Raw genomic sequence first — 21836 nt, forward strand, 5'->3', positions numbered from 1 at the left:
TACTTATGTCAATATTAACAGTTTACAAATGTAACATATGTGCATTAATTAACTACTTGTGACACAAAGAAAATGTATTTTTACTCACCTGAATTTTCAAGTTCGTAATTTCAACAGAAGGCTTATCCCACAACTCATATGGTATACCTAATTCCACTTTCACTCCTTTGTTTCTGAAATGAAGATGAGAAGCATCTCAATATGATTCCACAAGACTACATAGGACATATATAAATACTATACTATAAATAGTGATGAAAATCAATTTTACATGGTGTCTGTAGTCTCTCCAGAACTGCTGCCTGCACCATTAACCAAACGATTATATACTGTCCAAATATGTAAAAAGGGGCATTATGTCCAAAAATGATAACAACACATACTAACCACACAATATACCTGTTCACACACACACACACACACACACACACACACACACACACACACACACAGAGCGAGAGAGAGAGAGAGAGAGAGAGAGAGAGAGAGAGAGAGAGGAGGAGGAGGAGGGGGGGGGGGGGGGGGGGGGGTTAGAAGGGTTTCTTACTGTACAATATCAAGCATGTCTTACACTATCTGTTCAGTAATGACTGTTGATTGGTTGGTTTGTGGGATTGAAAGGACCAGACTACTAGGGCCATTTGTCCCTTTTTCCACGAACTTTAAACATCCACAAAGCATAAGAACAAACAATGGAGATGACAAGAGACAACACAGGACAAAGACACAGACAGAGACCGGAAAAAAGGAATTAAAATCACAATGAGTGTGACGGTGGTTGGCTCACCATAGAAACAAAAAAGGAAAAGTCAACCACCAAGAAACGCACTAAAAACCCCAGTCTAAAATCATAGGCCAAAGGCCAGGCTCAGCACAAAAAAGGACAAACACTTAATTCAAGCGATAAAAACCCCCTGCACGAATAAAACTCAAAACTAAATCTGCCATCACAACATCATCTGATAAAAGTGCAGGAGTTAAAAGTGGGCAGTCCAACAAGATGTAGACCACCATTAAAGCTGACCCGCAGCGACAAAGGTGGGTCCTCGCGGTGCAATAAATAGCTGTGTGTTATCCAGGTGTGGTCAATACACAGCTGGCAGAGGAAAACAGAGTCCTTGCGAGAGACCCGCAAGGAGGAATGCCACGCACGGGTAGCCTCTTTGATGGCCCGAAGTTTGTTGGATGAAGGAAGGGTGCGCCATTCTTCACCCCCAGGTGCGAAGTACCTTCTGCCGCAAAACTGACCAGAGGTCACTCTCCAAAAGGCCAAACTCCAAGGCTGGTGCACCGACAGCCTGTTTGGCCAGCGTGTCAACACGTTCATTTCCTGGGATGTCAACATGACCCAGGGTCCACACAAAGACCACAGAGCGGCCGCAACGGACAAGAGTACAGAGGGACTCCTAGATAGCCATCACCAGACGAGAGCGAGGGAAACACTGCTCGATAGCTCGTAAACTGCTCAGGGAGTCACTACAGATAATGAAGGACTCACCAGAGCAGGAGCGGATATACTCTAGGCCGCAAGAGATGGCAACCAGCTCGGCAGTGAAAACACTGCAGCCAGCCGGCAATGAGTGTTGTTCATAATGATCCCCTACAGTAAGACCATATCCGACACGACCAGCTACCACTGAACAGTCAGTATAGACAACGTCAAAGCCTTGAAACGTGGCAAGGATTGAAAGAAAGTGGCAGCAGAGGGCCTCAGGAGGGACTGAGTCCTTTGGGCCCTGTGCCAAACCGAGCCGAAGGCATGGGTGGGGCACACATCACGGGAGTATATGCAGAGAGACTGGAAAAGAGGTGGAAGAGGAAAAACCTGAAGCCCAAAGAGAACAGCTCTGACGTGAACCGCGATCATACACCCTGACCGGGGCCGCTGTTCTGGAAGATCGACGACCGACTGGGGGAACAGGAGACGATAATTGGGATGCCCAGGCAAGCTACAAACGTGTGTAGCATAAGCGGCCAGTAATCGTTGGTGCCAGAACCACAATGGAGGGACACCGGCCTCCAAAAGTATGCTGTTGAGAGGGCTTGTCCAGAAAGCTCCAGTGGCGAGTCGGATCCCGCTGTGAAGGATGGGGTCAAGCAACTGCAACGCGGAAGGTGATGCAGAACCATAAGCCAGGCTCCCATAATCTAGATGGGACTGAATTAACACCTGGTACAGCCATACAAGGGTAGACTGATCAGCACCCCAGCTGGTGTGACTCAAGCAACAAAGAGCGTTAAGATGCCGCCAGCACATATGTTTAAGCTGCCGAATATGAGGGAGCCAAGTCAACCGGGTATCAAAAACCAATCCCAAAAACCAATGGGTCTCCACCACAGCAAGAGGTTCGCTGTGACGATAAAGCCGTGGCTCACGTTGAACAGTGCATCGCCGGCAGAAATGCATAACACAGGTCTTGGCAGCTGGAAACTGGAAGCATAAGCCATGCGCCACAGCCCAAGATTGCGCCTTGCGGATAGTGCCTTGTAGCTGCCGTTCAGCAGCTGCAATGCCAGTGGAGCTAAAGTACAGGCAGAAGTTGTCAGCATACAAGGAAGCTGAGACAGGAATTCCCACTGCCGCAGCGAGCCCATTAATTGCAATTAAAAAGAGGCAGACGCTTAAGACACATCCTTGCGGTACCCCATTCTCCTCAACTCTGGAGGAACTATGCGAGGTCGCAACTTGCACGCAAAAGGAACCAAGGGACAGAAAATTTTGTATGAAAATCGGAACGGAACCCAAAGACCCCAACCATGAAGTGTTGAGGATGTGATGTCACCATGTCACACCGTGTGCCTTCCGCATGTCAAAAAAGACTGTGACCAGATGCTGACGGCGGGCAAAGGCTGTACAGATGACAGCCTCCAGGCACACCACATTATCGGCAGCACAGTGGCCCTTAGGGAACCCACCCTGAGACAGCGCCAGAAGGCCCCGAGACCCAAGTAGCCAACTCAACATCCGGCTCACTATGCATTCGAGCAACTTGCAAAGAACGTTGGTGAGGCTAATGGGATGGTAGCTGTCCACCTCCAGTGGGTTCTTGCCAGGTTTCAACACGGGGATTGCGATGATTTCCCACCATTGCACGGGAACACACCCTCAACCCAGATACGGTTGAAAAGGTCTAGGAGGCATTGCTGGCAGTCCACCATGAGGTGTTTGAGCATCTGACAATGGATGCGATCTGGCCCGGGAGCCATATCAGGGCAAGTGGCTAGGGCACCTTGGAATTCCCACTCACTGAACGGAGCATTGTACAATTCAGGGTGGCGTGTGCGAAATGAAAGGCTCCAACGTTCCAACCGCTCTTCTAGGGAGCAGAAGGCCAGAGGGTAATTTGCAGAAGTGGAACTCTGCTAAGCGGTTTGCAATTGTGTCATTGTCAGTATAGACTGCTCCATTCAGTGCAGGTATGCTGACGGGGGTCCGATAGCCATAGAGTCGCGTAATCTTGTCCCAAACCTGAAATGGAGAGGTACGGAGGCCAATGGTGGAGACATACCTTTCCCAGCACTCCTGCTTGTGTTGGCGAAAGAGGCGGCGGGCTCGCGCATGGAGCCGTTTAAAGGCGAAGACGTGTGCCACTGAGGGATGCCGCTTGTGACGTTGGAGCGCCCACCCACGATCTTTAATCGCCTCAGCGATCTCGAGCGACCGCCAAGGCACAATCCTATGCTGAGGGGACCCAGAAGAACAGGGAATGGCAGATTCTGCAGCAGTAACGATGCCGGTGGTGACCAAGTGAACCACCGCTCGATGGCGTCATTGGAAAGATGCTCAATAATAGTGGCAATGGAGGTGAACAAGTCCCAGTCAGCCTTATTCACAGCCCATCTGCAGGGGCGCCCATAAGAGTGACGGTGTGGCAGTGACAGAAAGATAGGAAAGTGGTCACTACCGCACAAGTTGTCATGCACATTCCATTGGACCGATGGTAATAGGCTAGGGCTGCACATCGAAAGGTCGATGGCTGAGTACGTGCCATGCGCCACACTGAAATGTGTGAAGGCACCAATATTTAAAAGAGAAAGGTAGAGCTGTGCCAATACTTGCTCAATGATGCTGCCTCGGCCTGTTGCCACTGATGCACCCCACAGAGGGTTATGGGCATTGAAGTCGCCCATCAACAGAAAAGGCGGCGGCAATTGGGCTATCAGCACAGCCAGGACATGCTGTGGGACATCACCATCCGGTGGAAAATAGAGGCTGCAGACAGTAACAGCCTGAGGCATTCACGCCCGAACAGCGACAGCCTCTAAAGGTGTTTGTAGAAGGACACACTCACTGTGAAGAGAGTGAAGGACGTAGATGCAGACGCCACCAGATACCCTCACATAAGCTGCCCAGTTCTTATAATAAACCTAATAGTCATGGAGGGCGGGGGTTTGCATTACCGGAAACCAAGTTTCCTGGAGAGCAATGCAGAGGAAAAGGAGAAGGCTGAGAAGTCGTCGGAGCTCAGCAAGATGGTGGAAAAAACAGCTGCAGTTCCACTGGAGGATGAAATTGTCCATGATCGAGAAAGGCATGAAGAGACTGAGGAGGCAGATTACGATGCTGGGTCACCTGCTGCCACCGATTGAGTACCGACGCGAGCAACATTCATCATGTCTGAGGGACAGGCAAGATCTAGGTCCTCAGTGGACGCCAGAATCTCCATCGCATCCTCAGACACAGAGCTTGTAGGTAGCGGTGGAGTGGGTGCCACCACAATTTCCTTGGTCTTAGGGGTCTTCGATTTCGATTTCTCACATTGTTCCTTTGATTGCCCTTACTGGGAGGACTTCTTTGATTCAGTCTCCGGAACTGAAGAGGACCGCGAAGCCCTATGACCAGCTACCTGGGGCTTCTTCAGCTGCTCCCAAGGTAGGTGGTGTGGGAGCAACAGGGAGGGAAGTGCCCCCCCACCATCAAGGGGGCAGGTGTGGTTCTTCGGCTCTGACAGCTGACTGTATGTGGTCTTGAGCTATAACAGGAGTGACAGTGGCAGCATAAGATGACGTCATATGCACGGGATGAAGCCGTTCAAATTTCCGTTTAGCCTCAGTGTAGGTCAGTTGGTGCAGGGTCTTGTATTCCATTATTTTCTGTTCCTTCTGTAGAATCTTACAGTCCGACAAGCAAGGAGGATGGTGCTCTCCGCAGTTGACACACATGGGAGGCGGGGTACATGGAGTATAAGGATGGGATGGAGCACCACAATCGTGACATGTGAGGCTGAAAGCACAGCGGGAAGACGTATGGCCGAACTTCCAACACTTGAAGCACCGCATAGGGGGAGGGATATATGGCCTGACCTCACCCACCATGAACCATGGACCTTGCCATTGGTGGGGAGGCTTGCATGCCTCAGCGATACAGATAGCCGTACCGTAGGTGCTACCACAACGGAGGGTTATCTGTTGAGAGGCCAGACAAACGTGTGGTTCCTGAAGAGGGGCAGCAGCCTTTTCAGTAGTTGCAGGGGCAACAGTCTGGATTATTGACTGATCTGGCCTTGTAACACTAACCAAAACGGCCTTGCTGTGCTGGTACTGCGAACGGCTGAAAGCAAGGGGAAACTACGGCCGTAATTTTCCCCCGAAGGCATGCAGCTTTACTGTATGGTTAAATGATGATGGCGTCTTCTTGGGTAAAATATTCCGGAGGTAAAATAGTCCCCCATTAGGATCTCTGGGAGGGGACTACTCAAGAGGATGTCATTATCAGGAGAAAGGAAACTGGCGTGCTACGGATCGGAGCGTGGAATGTCAGATCCCTTAATTGGTCAGGTAGGTTAGAAAATTTAAAAAGGGAAATGGATAGGTTAAAGTTACATATAGTGGGAATTAGTGAAGTTTGGTGGCAGGAGGAACAAGACTTCTGGTCAGGTGACTACAGGGTTATAAACACAAAAACAAATAGGGGTAATGCAGGAGTAGGTTTAATAATGAATAGGAAAATAGGAATGTGGGTAAGCTACTACAAACAGCATAGTGAACGCATTATTGTGGCCAAGATAGATACGAAGCCCACTCCTACCACAGTAGTACAAGTTTACATGCCAACAAGCTCTGCAGATGACGAAGAAATTGAAGAAATGTATGATGAAATAAAAGAAATTATTCAGATAGTGATGGGAGATGAAAATTTAATAGTCATGGGTGACCGGAATTCGTCAGTAGGAAAAGGAAGAGAAGGAAACGTAGTAGGTGAATATGGATTGGGGGTAAGAAATGAAAGAGGAAGCCACCTGGTAGAATTTTGCACACAGCACGACTTAATCATAGCTAACACTTGGTTCAAGAATCATGAAAGAAGGTTGTATACATGGAAGATGCCTGGAGATACTGACAGGTTTCAGATAGATTATATAATAGCAATACAGAGATTTAGGAAGCAGGTTTTAAATTGTAATACATTTCCAGGGGCAGATGTGGACTCTGACCACAATCTATTAGTTATGAACTGTAGATTAAAACTGAAGAAACTGAAAAAAGGTGGGAATTTAAGGAGATGGGACCTGGATAAACTGAAAGAACCAGAGATTGCACAGAGTTTCAGGGAGAGCATAAGGGAACAATTGACAGGAATGGGGGAAAGAAATACAGTAGAAGAAGAATGGGTAGCTTTGAGGGATGAAGTAGTGAAGGCAGCAGAGGATCAAGTAGGTAAAAAGACGAGGGCTAGTAGTAATCCTTGGGTAACAGAAGAAATATCGAATTTAATTGATGAATGGAGAAAATATAAAAATGCAGTAAATGAAGCAGGCAAAAAGGAATACAAACGTCTCAAAAATGAGATCGATGGGAAGTGCAAAATGGCTAAGCAGACATGGCTAGAGGACAAATGTAAGGATGTAGAGGCTTGTCTCACTAGGGGTAAGATAGATAATGCCTACAGGAAAATTAAAAAGACCTTTGGAGATAAGAGAACCACTTGTATGAATATCAAGAGCTCAGATGGAAACCCAGTTCTAATCAAAGAAGGGAAAGCAGAAAAGTGGAAGGAGTATATAGAGGGTCTATACAGGGGCAATGTACTTGAGGACAATATTATGGAAATGGAAGAGGTGGTAGATGAAGATGAAATGTGAGATATGATACTGCATGAAGAGGTTGACAAAGCACTGAAAGACCCGAGTCGAAACAAGGCCACGGGAGTAGACAACATTCCATTAGGACTACTGACAGCCTTGGGAGAGCCAGTCCTGACAAAACTCTACCACCTGGTGAGCAAGATGTATGAGACAGGCGAAATACCCTCAGACTTCAAGAAGAATATAATAATTCCAATCCCAAAGAAAGCAGGTGTTGACAGATGTGAAAATTACCGAACTATCAGTTTAATAAGTCACGGCTGCAAAATAGTAACGCGAATTCTTTACAGACTAATGGAAAAACTAGTAGAAGCTGACCTCGGGGAAGATCAGTTTGGATTCTGCAGACATATCGGAACACGTAAGGCAATACTGACCCTACAACTTATCTTAGAAGAAAGATTAAGGAAAGGCAAACCTACATTTCTAGCATTTGTAGACTTAGAGAAAGTTTTTGACAATGTTGACTGGAATACTCTCTTTCATATTCTGAAGGTGGTAGGGGTAAAATACAGGGAGCAAACGGCTATTTACAATTTGTACAGAAACCAGATGGCAGTTATAAGAGTCGAGGGACATCAAAGGGAAGCAGTGGTTGGGAAGGGAGTGAGACAGGGTTGTAGCCTCTCCCCGATGTTATTCAATCTCTATATTGAGCAAGCAGTGAAGGAAACAAAAAAAAATTTGGAGTAGGTATTAAAATCCATGGAGAAGAAATAAAAACTTTGAGGTTCACCGATGACATTGTAATTATGTCAGAGACAGCAAAGGACTTGGAAGAGCAGTGGAACGGAATGGACAGTGTCTTGAAAGGAGGGTATAAGATGAACATTAACAAAAGCAAAACGAGGATAATGGAATGTAGTCGAATTAAGTCGGGTGATGCTGAGGGAATTAGATTAGGAAATGAGACACTTAAAGTAGTAAAGGAGTTTTAGGATATAAAATGTAGACTGGCAATGGCAAGGAAAGCATTTCTGAAGAAGAGAAATTTGCTAACATTGAGTATAGATTTAAGTGTCAGGAAGTCGATTCTGAAAGTATTTGTATGGAGTGTAGCCATGTATGGAAGTGAAACATGGACGATAAATAGTTTGGACAAGAAGAGAATAGAAGCTTTCGAAATGTGGTGCTACAGAAGAATGCTGAGGATTAGATGGGTAGATCACGTAACTAATGAAGGAAGTATTGAATAGGATTGGAGAGAAGAGATGTTTGTGGCACAACTTGATCCGTTGGTAGGACATGTTCTGAGGCATCTAGGGATCACCAATTTAGTATTGGAGGGCAGCGTGGAGGGTAAAAATCATAGAGGGATACCAAGAGATGACTACACTACGCAGATTCAGAAGGATGTAGGTTGCAGTAGGTACTGGGAGAGGAAGAAGCTTGCACAGGATAGAGTAGCATGGAGAGCTGCATCAAACCAGTCTCAGGACTGAAGACCACAACAACATCACCTTCTCGGGTAATGTGTCACCCTCGAAGGCCAAGATGAAGGCACCGGTGGCAACCTGATTATCCCTCGGAGCCCGGTGGACGTGCCAGACGAAATGGACACCTCGTCACTCTAAGTTGGTGCGCAGCTCATAATCGGACTGTGAAAGAAAGTCCCTGCGGAAGATAATGCCCTGGACCATATTTAAGCTTTTATGGGGTGTGATAGTAACAGAAACATCCCCCAGCTTCTTACAAGCAAGTAATGCCCATGACTGGGCAGAGGATGCTGTTTTTATCAAGACTGACCCGGACCGCATTTTTGACAAGCCCTCCACCACCCCAACTTGTCCTCTAAATACTCTACGAAGAACTGAGGCTTCATGGACACAAATGATTCCCCATCAGCTCTCGTAGAGACTAGATACCAGGGCGAATACATCTTGCTGCCATTCATAGCCTTTCGTTCCTCCCATGGTGTGGCCAGGGAGGGGAACTATTTGGGGTCATAGATGTTTGCATTAAAGTGAGCCCTCGAACGCTTAGAGACTGCTGGTGGTTGGCCACCATCAAGAGAAGACGTGCCATGCTTCATTGTGTGTCATCGACCCTGATGCCACCTACTCTGACCAAAGGCCCTCCTCGCGGGTGCCACAACAAGGGCCAACCTGGCAGGATGGCCCAGGGAGATAGGCATCTACTCCTTGGCATATGTGGGGAGTTAACGGCGCAGGCATCAGTAGAGCGATCCCTGTGTTGTCAGGCGGCTACAACCAACAGGGTACATGGCGGCCCCACCACAACGGACTGGCTACCGTGCTAGATATTAGGTGGCAAGTGGTCCATGGTCGTCATCAGCGCAGAAAGCGACACTGCAGAGTGCATGGCAGAAATCACACCCAGGAATGTATCCTCACCCAAAAGATGGAGAGCGAGTGGGACTGCAAAGCAACGACGAATAAGCTGGCTAAAGGTCTCAATGCACTATGGATACAATGCACCAAGTAAGGCGCCCTTCCCCATTTGGCTCGTTCTTCAGAATAATTTTGAAATATGGTGGTCAAACACAAGAGGGACCATCACGTAAGGGCCGAAACGTCTGAGACTCCTTTTAGTCGCCTCTTACGACAGGCAGGAATACCGTGGGCCTAATCTTACCCCCGAACCCGCAGGGGGTGAGTAATGATTGTAATCACAACCGAAAGTACCAGCAAATATTGAAGAATATTAATGCTCCTCTTGTCCATGAACTATGTGAATACTGTAATCTCAGGAAACATAGCCTACAATACTAAACCACTATTCAAGTTATGTATCTAAAAGCTTCCAAGGACAAAAAAAAATTGGACTTTTTGTATTTCATATACTTACTGACCAAATTTAAAAGGCTCTCATATACTATTCATTAAGAGTTATAATCTTATATTAAAGGTTTAACGTAGTAAGACAAGTATTACAGTTTAAAACTGTATTTATGTTTTGAGGCAGCGTAAATCATGGGGCACAAATTACCCATATTATATTCGCCCAGGATTTGAGAATGGGAGCAATGAACTTTGCATATAATTTCAACCCTTTCTGAAACTGTTTCTCCCCAACATCCCCAGTAAAATTACGCAAGGAAAAAAGTTTAGTGCTTACTATATTTCAGTTGTTCATGCAGTGCAACCTCAGCAACAGTTCTGACATTTTAATTTATTATTTTTTTACTACTAACTATATTCACAATACATTTTGCAGGCAGTATCTAACTATACCATTGGATGTACCTGCAAAATTGTATCACTGTATGAAGTATAGTTGAGAAGATATGACACCATAAACATTGAGATCCTTCAATTGGAGCACAAATTACCCCCACTATACTCATCCAGTGCTTGATAACAAGAGCGCTTAGTGCCTTCCAAGAAATTTTATACATTATTTGAAACTTTTTCTCACTTACATGCTTAGCGTCTAATATTTAACACATCAATTCATTTGTAAAATAATCAGAAGTATGATGCTGTTTTACACATGGGAGTTTGAGTCTCTAAAAAAATCAGGGTTTATTGGCAGATAGTAACAGGGTAGTTTATGAAGAACAAATGGGAGTTAACAAATTTTTAATGAAAATGAAATATACGAAAATTCAGTGTTTTCAATCAATCTTTCTTTTGTACTGTTTCACTTGTTATTACTAACCATGATATGTTATTTTGGGTGTTTCAAATAGTCTTTTTACAATATGATCAATTAAAGGTACAGCAATGTGTCTTGTCTTTTAGATTTCATTTGATTCTAATGATGTTGGAAGGCTGCTTTAAATGTGAGCTCATATCTGTGCACTGGATTTTGCGACTTCATATTCCAACTTATATAAAAACTCATATATATAAATATACAACATAATATTATGAGAAGGACAAGATACCGAGTTGTAGATAGGCGCAATGAAAAGACTGCTTTACACTCAAGCTTTCAGCATTCACATAAGCAGAATTCACACAATCATGATCACTGTCTTGGCTGCTGTTGCCAGACTCAGTAGCAGGAGCCATTCGTCATTGTCTTGTGTGTGTGTGTGTGTGTGTGTGTGTGTGTGTGTGTGTGTGTGTGTGTTTCTATCTCAAAAGAAGACCTTTTCGCTGTAAGCTTAAATGTATGGCTGTCTTTTTGTTGTGCCTGTCTGGGAGTCAATGTCTCCTCTATATGGTCAGAAGCACTCCACCCTTTTCATAATATTGTTGTTATTCCATACTGTTTAATATACAGGCATAACCCATATCACTTCAGGCAGGGGGGATACCTTCATAATCTTGGATGTTATTGAATTTACCATATGTTAAAATGCAGGAGTAGGTAAGAAACACAAATCTTTTTGTATTCTCCAAAAACCTTTCTGCCCCGAGATGCAGGCCGCCACAGATGACACTGTGAACACTATTCTGACGGTGCAAATTTCGGAAATTTTTTTAAAATGCTGCATCTCTGTAACAGTTCTAGATACTTTGTTACAGTTTTTTTACTTGAAAGATAATTGCTTTAAGATTACAGTGGTATCCTCTGTTTGGACATATCCGCCAAAGTTGTTTTAATGTCGCTTTTTGAAAATTTTTTTTATAATTTACAGAAAAAAAATTATTTTTCAAACATGCCTATCTTGAAAAGTTAGATATTTTTTCTGTGTATTAGTACCATGTAGTACTATATTCTCTGTAAGGGAGAGCTTCCACTTTTAAGTTGGACAGGTTTTGTTTTAAAATTTAACTTTCAATGGTAATGTATGTCTTCACTTAAGTTGTTTCTCACTTATTTCTTGGTTACAGTGTGTATTTCTATTGTCTTTGTTGCAGTTACTTCTTTTCACTTTCTTTGTTGCAAGTTACTTCTTTTCACTTTCTTTGTTGCAAGTTACTTCTTTTCACTTTCTTTGTTGCAAGTTACTTCTTTTCACTTTCTTTGTCGCAGGTTACTTCTTACACTCTGTTGTAGTTCTCTGTCACGGTTGTTCATTGCAAGTTTCTGTATTGTAATTGTTCAGTGCTTCTAAGAAATCTGAGACCATCCAGTGAGTTCTGTGTTTTCAAGAGGAATTTGACAATTGGCACAGTTGCAGTGTGTTTTGTGAAAAGGACTGTCTGAAACGTCTTCTGACTGGGGCCACAGGAGAGTGAAGTGTGCTGACTATTTGCATATCCATAAAAGAGTGATAATAAGACAAACAAAAAACAGATTTCGTTCAGGTTGGGACTAAGTGTTCTCATTTAAAGACTGTTTCAAAGTGACGACTTTTTGTGTTCTAAATGTTTTGATAGAATAACAACAATGATAGTATCTGAACAAGTGAAGCTTCTCATGGTGCAGATCTTCCACCAATAGAGGAAGAATTAAATACTCTCAATCAGTCAACTACAAAGGTAAACCTAGATGTTACTACTATTAAAATGGTCAGTGAAATCGAGCCATAAGCTCTATGCATCAAGAAAGTGCAGAGAAATTACTAAAGCTATGGATGAACACACTACAGCAAAATTGACCACACTCTTCAAAACAGAAGTTCCATCTTCAGAAGACAATGAACCAAAGCACTCCTGCACTTCTAGCCAGGAATTTTTCACTAATATAAATTCAGGCATTGAATATTGTGCATCCTACAGTGAAAAGATGCAAGTTTTAACTATTATACCAGTGAGATAAGAAAACAAAGACATTTTCAAAGAAAACAATTTTGAACTAAGAAATGTGAGGTCTGTAAAAGGAGTCTTTGGAAGATCAGATCCCTATTATGGTCATCCTGTAGAAGCAGCTCAAGTTCAGATAGTGCAGTCATTTTTTCTGGAAGATAAATGGGACTGTTCTCACCAGAGTGCTAGCAAAAAAGTCACTATAACCATAACGGTTGAAGGTCAAAAAGTTGTGAAAGTGAAGAGGTACACGACTCACAGTATTAAAGAAACTTTTGCAATTTATAAGAACAATTTTACATAATGGAAGATCAAGATTTTATGCACTACAACCTAAGTGGGTAGTTCTTCACCCACCTACAAATGTCTGTTTACATGTGTACTGCACAAATTTTGAACTTCGTGTGGTAACTTGAAGAACTTACTGGAGCACGTAACACCTTGGTTGGGCATGTGAAGTCATTAGTAGTCTGTGACGTAAAGCGAGAGACTTGTTTGTTTCAAGAATGAGGTGACTACCCTGGAAAGGGAGGGCTGTCTTCACAGATACTTTGTCTGGAAGACGTAGCAGATAACTCTGCAGAAATTACATATGCAACATGGGAGGAAAGAAACTAATAAAGAAAACTGTTGCCTTTGATAGTTTCATTGATGAACTTGATAAATGGTCCGTGAAAGCAGTAACACACCAGCATCTGAAGAATTTGCAACAAGACATTGCAGAAGTGAAAGGGTGTGTACAGGCTGAAGAATTATGTTTAGTGCTTCACTGTGATTTTGCTGAGAATTGGTCTGTAATTCTCCCACAAGAAGTACAAGGGTATTATTGGAGCAATGACCAGGTTTCAATTTTTACAGGAGTGACATATTTTCAAAACAAGACCACAGGTGTTGCAGTTATAAGTGATGACACAGGACATCACTTAGCATATGCTTTGCTAACAATGGGCAAAATTCTTCAACTGCAAACAGGGACAGAGCAGATCATCATCATTTCCGATTGTGCTCCTAGTCATTTTAAAAATCGTTACCAGCTGAGTAAGTCGCTTGTGCCAACTGACTGGGTATACAGTGCTACTGGTCATGTGAATGGGCCTTGTGATGGTGTAGGAGGCCTGCTGAAGCACCATGCTACAAATCATAATCTTTCCAGACCAGATACAGCCGACATTCAGAATGCTGAGGATTTTACAAGAGTTGTGAAATCTTGCACATCCACAGCCCTCATTCTTTTTAGACAAAAGGAAATCCAAGAATTCCGTGAGCAGAAAAAAGAAGAATGATCCAAACAAACTACTTCTGTGAAAGGAATTCAGAAGACACATTTTTGGAGTCAAAGTGATGGGCGAACTCATATTGCACGCACTTTAGAGAGCAAGAAAAGAAATTTTGTTCTTTCAGCCAACACCTCAAAAACAGCAGGATAACATTCAGATTCACAATCTGAGAAGAGGGATGTTCGTGGCGTGTGTGTATGACCGTGAATGGTGGATTGCAGAGATTATAGATACCAGTTATGAGTTAAACAAAATTATAGTGAACTTTATGCTACCACATGGACCGGCTGCTACATATAGGTTTCCAGCTGAAGGACAGCAACAACACCATCAATGTTCACTTCCTGTTCGCAATGTTTTGAAGATTGTAAGTGCATAAAGTGCACAGAAGGTGAATGAATTGAAACATTTAACTCTTTGGATCTTTCATATACATTTTGGAACCATTTAAAATGCTTGAAAAATGAGTCTCTTACTCATCTTTCAAAACTAAAATATTGTTGAATAAGGCTAGGTTTTGATTTTTATGAGCCTGTTATGTGATAATTTGGTAACAAAACAGGTTCTAAGCATGGCAAAAATTTCAATTGTTTATAAAACCTGTTCAATCTGAAAGTGGAAGCTCTCCTTTTCAGATACTAATCAACAGGCAAAAAAAAATTCAAAATTTTATGGATTAGCAGTTTTTAAAAAGTTTTTCCATAAATTATAAAAAAATTTCAGAATGCTATAGTAAAAGAACTTTGACAAAAAAAGTCCAAATGGAGGATTTATTTGTAATCATAAAACCATTATCTTTCAAATTATATATATTTTTCAGAGACAAAGCATTTTAAAATTTTTCCCAAAATTCGCATCTTCAAAATGGTATGCGCAGTGTCTTCTTTGGAGGGCTGTATCTCTGAGCAGAAATTTTTTTTGAAGAAAACAAAAACATATGTGTTCCTTCATTTCAACATATGCTACATTCAGAAACATCTGAGACTACGAAGGTAAGATTTTTTCCTAGCCTGCCTGAATTGATATGGACTATGCCTACAACTTAATTATTTTAACATGTAATGGATAAAGTTACAATTGATAAATTTTGGTAGTACTTACACCAGACCATGAAGTGTCTGAAATGTCTGGCTCATTCCTTTTGCAAATCTTGTACTGTCACTCCTCTCCTTGTGGATGTTATATTCAAGAATTTTGTCACATATGCCTTCCAGAGACTCTATCAGGCGAAGTTCCCTGAAGAAATGATTAATTTTGTCAGAGGTGTGCCTTAATAAAATAACTTCTGCAACAATGGTGAAAACTTCCTTCAATTTTATGCCTAGTACATGCTGCCCAAGAACAGGTGACTTCACAATTAAAAATGGCTGAAGAATATACTATCAAAGACAATCCAGGCAATCGTCAAAGAAAGGTGACAACACACAAGTTACAAACTGGATTTTAATGGACACAGTTTATACAGTTGCTATCTTTCGTTATCTACAGGTCTCTCGCCTTCTGACTGGGGGTGGGTCGATACGATGACAGCTGTCCATCAAAGAGCTCATCTTAGCAGTATATCAGCTAAACAAATAAATAAATAAATAAATCTGAGCGTCTTGCAGCTATGCAAATATCAGAGTCATCTTATGAAGCAGTACGCACTGTTGTTAACCAGTCGGACAAGAACAAGAAAAAGAAGGAGCCATCTCGGCCCTTAATAAAGGTTTGAATTTTGCTCCTACACCAGGTACTATACCCATTGTGGATCTTATCAGTGGAGTAGAACAGGCGGTACAGCATCTTGCGCAGAATGACACCGACAAAGTGAGGCTTATTACCAGTTGCTTTTTAGCCTCAGCTAAGGCTCCCAAATCTAATATCAGTAGAGAGGAGAGAGAAGGGTTACGTTTACTTAGGAGAAATGAAGATCTTCTCGTATTACCAGCTGACAAAGAAAATGCCACCGCCATTCTTAATAAAATCAAATATCATAGCAAAATGTGGTCACTATTGCAGGGTAGTTAGTACAAATGTCTTCAATAGAACCCAACTTTGACATACAGCAGATAAACTACAGAGCTACTGGAGAATTCCGGTCTACCAGATGATGTTACAAAAAATCTGAGAGTCCGAGATTTTAGACCTCCCAGGTTGTACGAACTACCGAAGATCCACAAGGATAATGTTCCCTTGAGACCTACCGTCAGTGCAATTGGTTCTCGTACCTACAAACTGCCTAAACATCTAACAAAGTTGACGACTCCTATAGTCGGCCATTGTGAACATCACATCAAAAACTCCCAGATGTTCATTGACAAAATCAAACAGCTTAGAGCTGGTCCAAATCACATTTTAGTCAGCCTGTTCATAAAAGTTCCTGCAGAGGACACTGAAAATGCTGGCAGAACTTTTTCCTCCTGAAACTATAAAGTTGCTCTGGCCTGTGACGATGACCACCTATATCTTGTATGGTAGTAAATTTCATGAAATGACAGATGGTATGGCGATGGGCTCTGTTGTCTCCATCACTGGCTACCTTTTTCATGGAGAAATGTGAAGAAAGTGCATTAAATTCGGCTCCCTTCCATCCAGCCTTGTTTTATCGTTTTGCTGCCAATACTTTATGGTCTGAGCACACGGCACAGAAGCTATCTAACAATTTATCAAAAACATGAACAGCATACATCTGAACATCCAGACGGACGGGCGTCTCTGCCACTCTGTGTAATGCAAGCCAAAGCATACCGATTTATATTTTAATGCACAGAGTTTCCATCATACTGTTCAAAAGAGAGCCGTATTCAACACGTTGGTATATAGAGCTAAAACTGTTTCTGAGGAGGGACACTTGAAGTCCGAAATTAACCATCTGAAGTACATGTTCCAAAAGGATGGCTATGGTGCATGTGATATAAAGGCAGAGTTCTCCATAAAAAGGAAATGTCAAAATGCTGCACACTCACAGAATTAACCATAGATCGCGGTTCTTCCTTTTTTTTGGCACTATACCCAGTAAAATAGGAAGAGTCCTGGGTAAACGGGGTATAATAGCGATTTTTCGTCGTCCTTAGAAAATTAAGACAATGCACCCTGTTAAGGACAGTCTCAGCCTCAGGGTTCCTAGAATTTATCACATCCCCTGTGAGTTATAGAAGCAGTTATATAGGTCAGACCATGCGTACCGTTTCTGACCACTGTGCAGAACACCAATGGCACATTAAAAACAGAACTATAGAAATCAGTGATTGTGGAGCACAGTCTCACTAACAAACATAAAATACTGTTTGATGAAAAAAATTTTGTCCCATGCCTCCACATACTGGGATTCTATTTGTAAGGAAGCTGCTGAAAAAAGAAGAACTACCGTGGTAGCTGATATTATCCAAGCAGTGTATGGGAACAAGTGTTTGATGGAGAGAAGCACCAGAGATGTTCCTTGAAATGTTTACAATCCCAAAGAAGCAGTGGCACCATCAGCACAGACATTCACACTGTCTGTGACAGCAGTATGTAACAGGCGACCTATTAGAAGCCAACCAATCAGAGGCCATCCACGGGCTATGTAATGCCACCACAGCAGCAGTGAAGACAGTCAGCTGCGCCTGACAATGATAATGGAGGCTATCATCAAAAGCTCGAGATTTTATCCTGAATTGATGCAGCAAGAAAATCGACAATGATTTACATATCAGTGCCATCGGAAAAGACTTCGTTCTCATATTCTATAATATTCAAACTTGATTCTTAGATTCCAGTGTAGCTGCAACCTCAGAAATTGAGACACTTCAAAAATATCCACAAAGTTTCTGAAATGATCATTGGGCTATGGTAAATGATTAGTCCATCACGGAAAGTTTTCCTCTAGTCATCAGTATGTTACCAGAGCCAGCTTTCCTCCAGTGACAATCAGTAACTAACTTTATGAACCACAACAGCCAGATTAATAATAATCAATATCATACTATCCATGGTGTAAACAAAAGTAATCAATTCATATCTTCAGCAGAAACACGCCATTAGATTCAGAGATTCTTACTGGCTACTGTATACTATCACCTAATTGGCCACAACCAACAGAAAGAAACTGAAAGCAGCAGCACACAGCAGAAGAACCGCTGACACCAAAAGTGCATTTTAACCAGCAAAGAAAATGTTATCAGCATGCTACTGTCTTGACACCTTTGTCATCAGTGTTTAACACACAACGCCTTATGGTCAGAGACTATTCCCATGTGTGTTCCATCTTTAGCTATGGAATCAATTTTTGTGTTCCCATACATGAAACATGTACGGTCTTCAGACTACACAAAAAAGCTACTAGAATAATAGCTATAAATAGCAATCAGGCTTCCTGTAAAGATCTGTTTTAGCTGCTGGGGATTCTAACTGCACCAAATGAGTATGTCTACCAACCTGCTGTACATATGAAGAACATCAGTAATTATGTCACAGGCAGCAGCATTCACAATCGTGGAACAATAAGAGCCAGCATTAACTTACATTTACCACTGATGGTAAGTAACGAAAAATCACAAAACAGCATTTTCAACTACAAAATAAATTTTTGTAATGAACTGTCCAAGAAGATTGAAGAGACAACTAAAACCCAAATGTTTAAAAAGTCTGTTAAAATACAAATTTTGACTAATTCATGCTACAAAGACAAGGATTATTTAGACACCAGAGATACAAACAGTAACACTTTATCAGTCCTTAACATAAAACAACTGTAATTCTACAGTAAACTGTCAGATTAATGATCCTTAGTGTAAAATCTTATTCCCAGGACAAGTGAAGGACAATCCTAACCTTTTTCAATTCTGTTGAGCTCAATCTCTCATTCATAGTGGTAAGGTGCTGACAGGTTTTTTCGACGGGCCACAGGGACAATATGAATAATTCAACAGCATGCAAGTTTCAGCCATAGTGTACCCATCTGTGCGTGTGTTTGGGGGGGGGGGGGGGGGCATAGTGACCAGTGGAGTGGTATGACACATATGAACAACGTTAAACTTTTTCTGAGAAGATAATCTTACTGTATGCATAAATTAGTATTCTTTAATAACTGTTTCCTTTATCAATTACAATGACATGTCTGATACCACTTTACAAAAGAATTATGGATGAATGCACAACTAATTAGCTAACAGATCAGAATTCACAAGACTTCCAATGAAATAATATTCTTATGAGGAAGAGGTATATTGCTTGACATAACAATATAAACATTTACTGTGGGTGTGTGTTTGTGTGTTTTCTTTTTGCAAGTAAGCTGTACTACGTAACCATTATTGAAACCATGTGGGCTACCGAAAAATAATGTACAGTATGGAACAGTCAAATCTGCATTAGATTTTGAACATCACTAGTATGTAAGGGGGAAAACTTCACTTACGATTTTTCATACTTGTACTTCTTCTTTGGTTTCACATCATCTAGAGAATATCCTATCTCCAGGACATCACGCTTTTTTCCCGTTTCTTCAAGTCGAGATTCTAGTTCTACTGCAAGAACTTTGCATACTGAAACATTTCCAGACAGTTAAACATCAGAAAGAGAGAAATATATTTATAACATATTTTAATAAAATCCCACCTAGTTTCTGGTTATAATTATACACTTTCATCTTAGAGGCCCTCCATTGCATTGCACCTGCTCAGTAACATTTTTAAAAATGTTTAAATGTTTTGATTGGAAGCCAGGTGATTGCACATTTTTACTTGGCCCATGAGTGAAGGACACTGGCAGCAGGAGCTACCGATTGATACGTAGTAGATTGGCTGCTGAGACAAGCCTTGCCTCTTTTTCCCATAGCAGCCAACTTACAGCATATAAAAGAAACAAACACGTAAAGGATTACATCGCAGCAAAAGTGGCAAGAAAGCTTATGGTTAGTCACGAGAAGGGCCAGGTACAGCCTATTTGCTCATTTTTGGAAATAACATTAACAATCACTATGCACAACGACACACACTGATCATCACTATATTCACAACATTAGTTTATTGTTAGGGTACAAATATTGTTACATACCTAAGGATGGTGCAAGTATAAACAATCCGGAGACGCATGAATTCAGCTCACAAAACAATCACAGAAGGGCCAAGTAAAAGTGTGCAAACAGTACACAAAAATGTGTAAACAAAAAAGTTCCCAAAATTTGTTGTTTAACCATCAGGTGACAACCATTGTTTCGTTTCATTTTGCTTTGAAGCAGGTATCTCTAGCTCTACCTAGCCATGACATTAGGGTGTTGTGGCGTGTAGACGACATTATGACGCAGAGTAATGAACTGGTTTTGTTTGATGGTGCCCGAGTGTGTGTGTGTGTATGTGTGATTTAACTGGTTTTGTAGCTAATGTCAATTACTTTCTATTCAGTGCAAATCTGGGTATCTGTGCATGTTTCCTTCACGTATTATAATCGAAAATTAAGTTAATCTCTTTATCTTCCACGTTGTATTTTTCCTCTTAATCATTACTTCACTCTAATTTGAGTAATCTATTATCATAGCACGTTTCTCCAAAATATCACTTGTTCTGATAAAAGGTTTACCCATTATAATTTCTGTTCGTTGTGTACACAAGTAAGTTAAATTTTTAGCATCCATCAGCAGGATATGTATCAGGCGCTTGTTGTTTCACCTGCTATGTACCTGCTGTATAATTGTGTTCCTGAGGCTGAAGCATTACTCCCACAGTACTACTTCCACAAGTACTGGCTCGCACTCTGACGAAGACAGGCGACACTTCAATTTGACAAAACAATTCCTTAAAGAGCGGAGACTTTACAACAATTAAGCTGATCAGTATATACCAGCTTCGAAATTCATAAACTTATTAATAAAGCCTGATGATTATATCCAAGGTGATATTGGACTTAAAACGTAGCGTTTACAAATGAAAGAGAAATATTTATACACCGTACAAGATATATAATATAAAATTTAGTAATTAAAAATAACTGAAGTTAATTTATTCAATTACTAGTAGCAGCAGTGGTAATGTTGAGATTCTGTAAATAAATATTGCATGAATTTATCTCTAGAATTAATTTAAATCATGTGGAAACTTGATGACCAGTTTTATTCCCGTATCGCCTATTCCTACTAACCTTCACATTTGTTTGCATACTTCACGCCTTCATCTTCTTCAGTAACTCCAGCACACAAATTCGTCACCATAAGAACGGAGAACAGAATTACGACCGCAATATCCATATCCATAGCATTTACCCAGCCTCCTGTATCACGTTCCCATAAACATACTTCCGACTTCATATACCTTTCTCCAAGTATTGTTTTATCGCCTGCTCTTGTATGCCACGTCTTATATTTCTTATATTGGTTACAAGCGATCTCACGAGCACCCGACAGAATTTGTCATCAAACACAACCTGGGATAATCCACGAACATAAATACCCACAATTGTCATCTGTCGACTTCCCCTAGACGGCAACGGTACACGTGTTTCTACTTCGAACTATTTTTACTGACGCATTGATTGAAAATGTCATATAGTGCTAACTGTCGTTACTTTTCCCTTAATTATTAGAATAATAGTTTTCTTTATGCACAACAAATACACTCCAAATATCAGCAATAGATTGTTCCCCCACCATCGCAGTGACAAGTTAATTGTCCTATGAAAACACGTGCGCTTATTTCCTCGACCAAAGATAAGTCACAACAGTGCACTCAACCAATCAGAACAAGTTACCATCACCCAATGAAAACGTTCGGCGCGAATCGATTGGAAATTAAATGGTGACGTTTACAAAACATTCGTGCGTCAGTAAATAATTGGAAAAACGAAAGAAAGAAATATCAGCAACCAAACAGCTAGCAGTTGCAAAAGCCACAATTCGACCCGATTCGGCAAACCGT

The 21836-nt window shown here is 41.7% G+C and overlaps 1 protein-coding gene across 1 annotated transcript in view; it reads right to left on the reverse strand.

The window, feature by feature from the left end:
* The window catches only part of LOC124594740 (protein canopy 4), a 37610-nt gene extending 16005 nt beyond the window's left edge, over nucleotides 1-21605 (reverse strand). The window contains exons 1-4 of the mRNA XM_047133118.1: nucleotides 21064-21605; nucleotides 19346-19472; nucleotides 15067-15201; nucleotides 89-173 (exon numbers count right to left, since the gene is read on the reverse strand). Coding sequence (XP_046989074.1) covers nucleotides 89-173; nucleotides 15067-15201; nucleotides 19346-19472; nucleotides 21064-21229 — 513 coding nt within the window. The 5' untranslated portion in view covers nucleotides 21230-21605. The remainder of the gene's footprint in view (nucleotides 1-88; nucleotides 174-15066; nucleotides 15202-19345; nucleotides 19473-21063) is intronic.
* Nucleotides 21606-21836: the final 231 nt, after the last annotated feature.

This window comes from Schistocerca americana, chromosome 2 (assembly GCF_021461395.2).
Source record: "Schistocerca americana isolate TAMUIC-IGC-003095 chromosome 2, iqSchAmer2.1, whole genome shotgun sequence".
Taxonomy (NCBI): Eukaryota; Metazoa; Arthropoda; class Insecta; order Orthoptera; family Acrididae; genus Schistocerca; species Schistocerca americana.